This window comes from Oryzias melastigma, linkage group LG6 (genome assembly GCF_002922805.2).
Source record: "Oryzias melastigma strain HK-1 linkage group LG6, ASM292280v2, whole genome shotgun sequence".
NCBI classification, from domain to species: domain Eukaryota; kingdom Metazoa; phylum Chordata; class Actinopteri; order Beloniformes; family Adrianichthyidae; genus Oryzias; species Oryzias melastigma.
The window spans coordinates 11,799,767-11,810,438 of NC_050517.1; the positions used below are offsets into that span (position 1 = coordinate 11,799,767).

General features: G+C 38.3%; 1 protein-coding gene across 2 annotated transcripts in view; it reads left to right on the plus strand.

Annotated features, from left to right (window-relative positions):
* Positions 1-10,137, plus strand: part of fbln1 (fibulin 1) — a 41,771-nt gene extending 31,634 nt beyond the window's left edge. For both annotated transcript variants that reach the window (XM_024282072.2, XM_024282074.2), the window contains exon 17: positions 9,086-10,137. In XM_024282072.2, coding sequence (XP_024137840.1) covers positions 9,086-9,225 — 140 coding nt within the window. In that variant the 3' untranslated portion in view covers positions 9,226-10,137. The remainder of the gene's footprint in view (positions 1-9,085) is intronic.
* Positions 10,138-10,672: the final 535 nt, after the last annotated feature.

The following is a 10,672-nucleotide window of genomic DNA, read 5'->3' on the forward strand; positions in this document are numbered from 1 at the left end:
GCTTATGCGTAGGGGAATTAATCGATGAATCAATTTATATTCTTGCAATCCAACCAGATCAATCTGTTTGAGGCAAGTTGTCAATCGAATTGACGTGTACCATTAAAAAATAGATTCAAAATGATTTTAGGCCAGCTGTTCAAAATGAACCAATATCATCTAAGGATCCTATTGTAAAACACAAATTAGGATATGAATCCAATTGTTGCTAAGATGAATTGTTATTCCCATATTAATCAAACTCCATGTTCTACATGGGTGGTTTGTTTTCATATTAGTTTGGACGGTCCATTGAAGTCGACTGATATCAATATCGGCATCAGCATCGATTTTGGCTATTTTGACATTTATCGGTATCAACCTTTTGTTAAATCTAACAACTGATATTAAAGTGGCTGTTTAATAATAATAATATCGTCTACAGGCTTTCCAAATGCTGTAAAATAGCATGAGCATATGACAGCATGTTGCCCATTTTATTTTATATTTCTCAAAATGAATATTGCAAATTAATATTGGCCTAAATATCGGCTATCGGCCACCCAGGCTTAAAAAAATATCTGTAGTGTATCGGCCTTGAAAAAAATAACATATCGGTTGATCCCTAATATGGATGATTGAGTCTTTCCTTGAACCGTACTGGCTTTCTGTAACTGAGATTCTTTTGTTTGACTCTTTTTGTGACAGTCATTCCAAGCTGATCCTTTACGTCTCTTTGCAGAACATTAAACCATTCCAACATCTTATAAGAAGACATTTTAATGGTGATTAAATGCTACATTTTCTTTGCAAGTTGTCTTTGTAAGTGTAATGAACAGTACAATCAGTGTTGTGGAATCAAACAGTCATCCCAGGATGAACCATCTCCTGAATTCTTTTCCAATTAACCTCCTACAAGAGTAATTATTTGTCAGGAAATGACTCTATCTCAACACTTAGTATTGGTGTTATCATCTTGTGAGTGCACTTGTGTGTGGAGGGGCGTGCAAAGACAACCAAAGTACTTAAGCCCATCTCCCTGGAAAAGACGATAATACAGTGTCCTCCATTCATGATTCATGCCCATCCTCCAGAAGAGCTGTAAATCTAAGATGCCACAGCTAAATTCCATTCACTTTTCATACGCAGGTGGAAATATGCTTCTGTGGTTTATATTCAGCCCACAGAATAAATATCTTCTTCACTAGTGTTGGCGGTCAGAACAGAAAAGAGGGAATTGGAGGTTTTGTGTCTGTGCAGGTAGCGGCGGTGGTCAGTTCCGCCCTCAGCAGCGGCCGGTGGAATGTAGTCCTTCAGTGAGAGACGTGACAGGTTCTGAGGCGGCGGAGCTTGTGGATTCATTGGAAAGACGGTGAAGGCAGCCATGGAGATGAGCAGAAAAAAACAAAAAACTATCTGTGGTATGAATGGCTGTCACTTCTATGAATCACGACAAGCCTGCGCCGGGCCCACAAGAGAGCGCCAAGCCCATGTGGAATCCTTGTCTGGAGATTTGTACGACTAATCAAAACAGGGTCTTCTCCACCCAACAACCTCCCAATCAAACACACAACACTCTGACTGGGTGGTCCCCCTCAGTCAAATCCAATGACAGGAAGATAGTGAGGCAGAAATGTCATCCTCACAGAGACATACCAATTACACAGTGTGGACACAAAGTACATATTACTCCTTATAAAACTGTCTACATAACTCATCGTGATGCACTTATCTCTATTCGTCTGGTTATCGGTTTCATTTATACTTATCATTACTACATGCTTTCGAACCCTATGTTTATAGGAAAATCTAGTTTTGTTTGGTTAGCCGTTACAGTTACAAACCCAATGCTCATTTAATCCATTCTCTCAATGTGAAATGCTATAAATTGATAGGAAAGGATGTCAAAACCTATTAAAGTAATGTGTTGTTTACTCTATTTCCAAGGGTCCCGAAATGCAAGAATAGCAGTTTTCCGTCTCATATCTTTTCCATTTACTGTGCGTTCAAGTCTATTTTATGCCTCCTGGTCATGGCTTTGAAAGGTTACTCGTAATGCAGTGTAAAGGTTGTGGTAAAGATAATGGTGCATGTTATGTCATCTCAGCTGCTCCAGCCCACAACTGTTAAACCAGAATATCCAAGAAAAGAACAGACTCGTGTCCCCGAGGCGGGTTTTTAATGATGTCACTGCCCAGTCAGTGGCACCATCCAACAATGACCAACGGGCTGTTTGAAAGATCAGTGACGATGACTCACCGTTAATTGACCTTCAAGCATCGAGCCACGTACTCCTGCCGTACCGGGCTGTGCGTGGATTCCAGTCGCTCGTTGGAGCGGTCAGGGTTGTGTTTGGACGTTTTGACCTAACCGACTATGTGTCAGTGTGAAGGCTGTAATCACACATCCCCAAGGGGTTTATGTACTCGCTCTGTAAACTGCTAGTCATGGTGTTGTGCTAAGTGACTTGAAAAGTATATTACATGTAGCCACAGTGAATTGTTCTGAATGAATTCAATTGCTGGTAGTGGCATTTGCTGCTTTACCAAAAATAGGGGTGTAAGGATTCAATTGAACAATTATTTGATTTGTGTCATGATTTTTGATTGATAATACGATTCATTTGAACAACGATTCAATACGTATCATGATTTGTGGTTGACGATACGATTCATTTAAATGAAACGATTCATTTAAATGATAAGATTAATTTGAAGGTTACGATTCATTTGAATGATACGGTTCATATCATGATTTGTGGTCGACGATACGATTCATTTGAAGGATACGATTCGTATCAGGATTTGTGGTTGACGATACGATTCATTTGAGCAACAACTATTCTAAAGTGATAAACGTCAATTCGATTAACAATTCTCCTTTGATAGATTGATCTGGCTGACAGGAATATAAGTTTGATTACACTGATCAATTTTTACACCCTCAACTACGAATGGAATTTCTTTGAGGAACCTTCTCAATATGATACATTTGTATAACAATTCAATACTTATCGTGATTTGTGATTGACAATGCGATTCATTTTAACAACTATTCCATTCGTATTATGATTTGTGGTTGACGAAACCATTCGTTGTCGAAATTGGTTCATTTTGAACAGTCTGATTCACCGACCTAAAATCGATCCAGGACATTTTTAACCAAAAAAAAAAAACAACCAGTGTGACTCAGAGATAAATACCTGACCAGTGCAGCGGAAGTTTTCCAGATTCCTTGTGTTTCTTGCATAAGTCAAGTGTAAATTAAATAAGTGTAAAAAACAAACAACTGATGGCAATTATTATTATTATTATTTTTTCTTTTTATTTATTAAAGGTTTATGTTTTATACATGGATATTTTCTTCTATTTTTGACAAAGGTAGGAGAGGGGAAAAGTTTAAAACTATTCTAAAATGTAATACGTCAAGTCGATTAACAATTTCCCTTTGAAAGATTAATCTGACTGATAGGAGGAATATAAATTAGATTAAACTGATCTTTCTTTGAGGAACCTCCTGGAGTTTCCATCATTAAAACAGTTGTACACCTGTGAAAGGCAGATTTCCTTCAAGTGAAAATGGCAAAACAAGACCTGCTTAAAAGCAGTAGCATGGACGTCCACCGCTCCTGGACCGTCACCAACAATTTCACCACAGTGAGTGTGCCTTACATAGCAACTGGTGTGTTATTAGCATCCTGTGGTGAGGCTTTTGCATACTTTTGATTTGTTTTTTGGTGTTAAACCCTTTCCTTTTAGTTTTGTGATACACTTTTCCTTGCTGAGAGGTAAAAAACAGAAAAGACAGAAATTATAGTTTCCACGTTCCCCGTCAGTTGTGACGGAGGAAAACTGCAGACGAGCGGCTGCTTAAGCTTGTTCGGTGGGTGTATCCATGATGCATGTATACATTTCTTTAAAGTCTTTTCTATTCGGCGGGGCTGGTAGATGTGGAGAATGGCAGCCTCTGTGAAGGTGGTTGTTTAAATTGTTAGCTTATCTTTGCACAGAGCGCCAGTAAACTAGAAAACAGCAGCTCAGATCTGATATCATTTTGCCACCAAATCAGCTGACAAGTTTAGAAAACTTCCCCCTTGGTTATTTATAAGAATCTCAGGTATGTGAGGGAATGAGCCACTCTGGTATGTGCCTGTTGGCCTTTCGCCTTAAGTTCACTGTGAGTGCGTTGAGACTTAGCTAGTAGCTTTTTTTTCACTAAACACACACAATCTATTTTTAAGCTATTCATAAAGCCTTTTGAGATGTCACGTATAGGATCAATTGAAATCTCATCCAGATAAAGTCGGCAGGATCAGGATCAATGTAGTAAAAAAAAGGAAATTTTATCCTGCTGGACCAGAGGTCGGCAACCTGCAGTGATTTGAAAAATACAAAAGGGGTCCGCAAATGAACAAATAAACATTATTCCTGCTGACATACCCACAATGACATTTGCTGTGTTGAGATCATTGACTGTATAAGAGAATTGGACTGAGTGAGTATGACGTCCCGCCCCAGCAAAAAAAAAAAAAGCCTTACCAGCCACTCCACCAAATTGAAGCCAATTCAGCCCCCTTTTTCAGCAATATGGACGTCGCCGTGTTAGACTCAGACAAGTGATTGGTCCGAGCCGGTCTGAGTCAACGTCTCTATGGCAACTACTGTCACCAATCATGAGTGAGCTTGTTTGACGTCCTCACCCTTTCCACTGAGAGCAAGTTCGAGAGAAGCTGTCAATCAAATATTTGAGGTGGGGCCAGCGGCCACCACGTGCTTTTACTGAGGCATCAGATTGGTCAGTTTATAACTTGAGTAACGTGTTATAAAGAAAAAAAATATCTTTAAAAAATCTATGCGTTTTTGGCTTCTTCAAACCAACAGGGACTTCCAGTTTGGAGCACAAAGGGGGGAGGGGTTACTCGGTCCAGTTCCTATGTACAGTCAATGGTTGAGTTAAGTGGCACAGGATGTATTTTATTTTGAAAGGAAGTCATGTGAACCTCTTTCAAAAGTTATTTTTCATATTTTAAAAAAGGTAATATTTTTAAGTTATATTTATGTAAAAAAAAAAAAAAAAAACAATAGTTAACTTATATCTCTCTTGTACGGTGGCCTTGAAGGGCAAATCACATTAAAAAATCTCTGAACAGAAAGGATATTTTAGAAATCAGGACAATTAAAAAAGCAAAACGAATATGAAAAAAACGCATTAAGTAAAAGAAAAAACCTTTTGGAAAACAAAAGTTCCAGAAAACAAAATGAAATGTTAGAAAAACAAAACCCAAACAGATACCGGGAGAGGTCAGTACTACGGGACATCACTGATTGGTTGATGACGTTTGTGTCAAGTGATTTATTGATGTGATTTGCACTTCAGGGCGACGGTAATCATGATAGTAACAATACCATAAATACAATACTTCTCTTTCTGCAGGGTGAAATCAGACTTTGTGGCTCCTACTGGGTTTTGCTTGGTGAAAAATCGACCCAAATGGCTCTTTATATGTGTTTAAGGTTGCAGACCCTAAAAAAATAAAAGCTAAAAACTTAGTTAAATGATTTGAGGAAAAATCCTTTCATTTCCGCATCACTTTACACTATACAAAATCTTTTAAGGGGAAAGGCTCTGTTATCACACCCTGTAAAACATGTTTTTGGTGGTTAGGTTGATTTTCTACCACAGGCTCAAAGAAAATCTTCAGCTATAACAGACTTTCTGTTCCTGTGAGAACACTTATTACCCTAATTAGACCGCAGGACAAATTCACAAAACACTAATAGGCCTCAGACGCATTCCACATACTGTCGTCTTTTGAAGCCCGCGCTAGATTTTGGCACAGCTGAAATGTGTGTCTTTGTTTTAAGTGTCGTGTTTTGCGGTGAAGTTGTTTAGCTTCTTTTCACAGAGTTGGCCTGAAGAGTTTGAGAGGAAAACTCAGATGACCCTGATTAAAAAGTGTTTTGTCCTCATTAGAAGGAAGCCACATATACATTTTTTCTATTTTTTCATCTAAATGTAAGCATCTGAGCTAGTGCAAAGGACAAATAATGAGATTTTTGACATCTAAACCCTAAATCCAATCTAGTAAAATCATTTTAGGACTTGAGGTTCTGTATTTTCCCATCACGTTTGCTTCATTAATATCTGGATGATTTATGCTACAGTAACATTTTCTTCTCATGCTATTGATTGTTTGGAAGTAATGATATTTCCAGTGTGTGAAGCTTTTCGTTACCATGCAACAGAGTCCCAAAACAAGAAGTGGGCCTCATAATTGCCATAATCTTTTAACATCTGCTGATATCAAATTCTGAGAAGAGTGAGAAAGCCAAATAAAGAGACAGTAAGAAGAGAGGCAGCAGTTTGGGTTTATTGTTTTTTTTGAAAGGCTTGTCCCTCCCAGAGTTAAGGATGGATTCCTGGAGGAATGCCTTCATTTCGGTATAGCGTGACTACGACTGCTCCCCTCCATCAAACACATGGGACTCATTTACCCTTGCAGGCCACAGTGATGGTGCCACAAACACCAGGCCCCCACAGGGAGGGAAGAGAGGGGAACTAGGGGAATGAGTGACTGGAAGATCTACACTGGTATCCTGGAGAACACAACAGATAGCAACTGATGACTCATCATATCTCTAGAAATGAACAGCTTCTTTAAAGACCCAATCCAAGGAAATTTGTGTTTTTAAAATGCTCTTGTAGGATTTTTCTGATGATCAAGGATATCAAGAAAATTCAAATAAAAAAATACATTTCTGAGAGACACAAGCTCCATGTTCTGCTCCGTTCTGATCATATGTAGACAACTAGAACCATTTTCCTCATCCAAGCTCAAATATTAAGCCAAATTCTCCAATAGTTCCAATGTTTTTCGCCATTTTTGCTGCAACGCTAATGTTAGCTTGGGGTTGTTGGCTAGCGGGAGGGCGTGTAAACAAAGGGATGATGGGAAATGAGGGCAGGCTTACTTCACTCAACTCAAAAGAACATTTTTAATGAACTATTGCTGCTTTACAAAAAATATGTCCTAGAAAATGACACTGGGGTTAAAATTCATACCTAAAAGACCACTGAGAACATGTTTAAAATAGACCAAAAGATGATTGGCGTTGGTCTTTAAGCAAAACAAAAGAGTCATAGATAAATCCGTCGGGTAGAAATTTATTAACTGCATTTACAGCAAGTCTAGAACTTGTTTGTAACAAGCACATGTTAGCCACGTGAGAAACGTTAGTTACATTAACAATAACTGTAAACCTCAATTCAAATTTTTCCTTTCTTCCTACCTTTTCTCCCTAGCCCAACATTTATCCCTCCAAACAGAGAGTGATGAGAAAATAGTGTCTCCGATTTTGGATGTCAATGACGTCACCAATAGTCGCCAGTCAGCTAGCCTTAGCGCCGAGTTTCCAGTGCTCAAATATACATAAGAACAGCGGTTGTTTAACTTTAAAAGGTCAAGCTGCAACTAAAAGTCCTTACTTACATTTACATGTAAACTTGCTTCAGAGCGTATCCACTTGAAGAAATTTGCTTCTCCTCTGTGTCGTGGGGGAGGGGTCTGTATTCCTCCGCTTGGAGGGGAGGATATTAAAAAAATATATTTCGAACCCCACTTGCACTTCAAAAGCCCCTTAAAATTGAGGTGTAGGGAGAAGGGAAGAATTCGGATTGGGCCAAACTCCCAATCTTGCTTGCAACACATTAAAAAAAACAACAAAAAAACATGATACCGCTAAATAAACGTTATTATGCTAACTCCCAACCGTGTTAGTAACACGTAGAAAAAAAAGAAAACCATCCCTACATCTTAGCCAGGTTAGCTCTGATTTTAGCTAAAAAAAAAAAAAGCATAATCAGAACAAAAAATACTATTGAGAACCTTCTAAAATAATATAGGTTAAAAGATGATTGGACTGGGAATTTAACACAAGCTTTATAAAGAGAAGCTTTGTACTTTATACTAATAAAAACAATAATTTTTTTCAATGGCATGGGTTCAGTTCTTGAGTCATCCGACTAGTGATTCAAACAGAAACCCAAGTAAATAGGAAGAAGATGGTTAGAGGTGGTTGCGTACCCTCAGTAAACCTTGGTGATAGCTGTTTGAACAAGCCAGAGCTGAAATGTCACCAAGCCCAGGCAGTAAAAGGGTCTGCTGACAGCCTGCATAAACACTGGCATTTTTCTCTCTCTGTAATCGCACATTCTCTTTGAACGAGCAACCAATGAATTCCAGGGGAATACGATCATACGCCGTTGCTGTATGTTTATCCTTTATCTGTTTCACCTTGACTTTAATGCGTCTCTGATTTATAGGGTTTGCTTGTTTTATTCAGTTGCTAATCTTAACGCACCAGCAGATATAGGAACAGATGTGAAGATGGAATATTATTAGGGGAAAATAGTAAATGGCGTCCACTTATATAGCACTTTTCTGGCTTTCTAGAAGTCTTAAAGCGTTTTACAGTCTCAGTCCAATTCACACACTGGAACCAACCTTTAATCACCAGAGGTAATGTGCGGTTGAGTGTTTTGTTCAAGGACACTTCAACACTTAGACAGTCAAGGTGGGAAGTGAACCTGCAATCTTCTGATCAAAGGTTGACCGCCCTACATGCGGCACATCGATCTTTAAGCAGAGCGATTTGAGTTCAAATACTGTATCTGAACATTGGCATGGTCGCATCAACCGATTAGGGACTCAACTTTGGGGACATAACGTGTTCGGTGACTTGATTAGCAGGTGGAGTAAATGGCGGATCCAAGCGTTCTCACATTGAATTTCCATCCACTCTCTAAACCCTCATGATTTCTTATGGGGTCCAGATGACCCCACCCTTATACTGATGTGAGATCCTTCCCATGACACAAGTAGACAAAGGTGGTTTGCAGATATTTCTCACAAGCAGAGATTAGTTTGAGGACCTCCCTCAAGGACTTGAAACCTAAAACCTAAAAAGCCTGATTTTGACTTTTGACCAGAGAAATCCTTACGACGGACTCCTCGCATGCTCCTTGTGTGCAGCCCAGTAGAAAATGAGGCAATCAGAATTTCCCACTAAAACCCATCTTCATTTTATTTGTACTCTGTCTCTTTCAGGTGTTGTTCGCCAAGTGAAGCCTTTGGTGGGCCCAGTGGAAACGGTACTGAAGCTGTCCATGCGGAACCTGTCCTCTCACGGGGATGCTGGCCAAAACATCATCAACGTTCACGTTTTTGTGTCAGCGTTCTGGTTTTAGGAGATCCTTCCAGAATCAGCTGTAGAGATTGAGATTTGGACTTGAGTCACATTTAGGTCTCACACTCAGAGACTCGAGACTTGACTTAAGACTTGAAGTTTGGGACTTGTGAACAATTTTCCTTTGCTTGGGTTTTGGATTTTTTTTAGCTCCAGGACATCAATGCCAAGTCTTAAGATAAAAACTTTCTACAATAATTTGACACCAAAAATACAGAAACTACAAATTTAGTTGTGATTTGTAACCAAAAGTTGTGTTTTAAGACTCGAGACTTGACTTAAAATTAAAGCTAATGACTTCAGAATTGACTCGAACTTGTCTCTAGAGACTCAAGACTTGACTTGGCCTTGGAAAAAGGGATTGGAGAACATCTCAACTTTTAAGACACAAGACTTGACTTGAACTTAAAGCTAAAGACTTCAGAATTGACTTGGACTTCCAGAAAGGGATTAGAGAACACCTTTACAATAAACACATTGGTACGTAGCAATACATTGTTGAATTACTGGTACTATTTTGAAAAAAAAAAAATACTTGTGGCTGTTGTTTAGTTTAACCCTGGTTAGAGTTGTAAACTTTATTTTTATTACAAATTCAGAGGATGCTGGTCAATATAAAAAAAACATAATACTTCATGCTACTAATAAATATTTTAAATATTCTGACTTTTTTATGTTATTCTAGATGCATGCATATAGTGGCATCAATACATGCATGAGATTTATTTTAAGCAATTCTCTCATAAAGATGCCATATTTTGCTTATTAAACATCAACCTTTCTTTAAATGTACATTTTGTGTATTAAAGAATTCCTACTATAAAATAAACAGCATTATTTGGAGCACTTGTCATGTGCATGTGGTCAGTGTGTAAATTATCACAAACACTCAATAAAGGTGCAAATGTCTTAATCTAAGTGTGATCATTGTGCTGTGAAAAAAGTTTTCTGAAAGTTTTTTTTATTATTAGAAAAAGGGGTAAAATATTTACTAATTTATTTATGGATATGAACTTCTGATTCACTGACAAAAGTTGTTTAGAGCTAATGTTAAAGGCCATTTCTCTTACTCTCCTCAATTGTAACTTTTTTTCTACCACAATTCTTCAAAAGTCTTAGTTCTGCTCTCCCACGTCTCCCCAACTTCATGCTGCAACTCATTTTACACAGAGATAAATAAGCTTCTTCTTGAAATGTTGACATATGTACGTAACAATTGTGACGCCCTTCATATGAGAATGTTGATACAAATGTATAATAATCCGTGTCTTGACATCAGGCCTCTTCAGAAAAGCGCTGCAGACAGACAGATCATTTGATTTCACTGTATTCTGTACCATGACCATGAAAAACCTCATGAATTTTGCAATTCCCTCAAGTGTCATAACAGGAAACTTGATTCAGATAACTCACACATGTCAATATTAGAGAACAAGCAGACACATGTG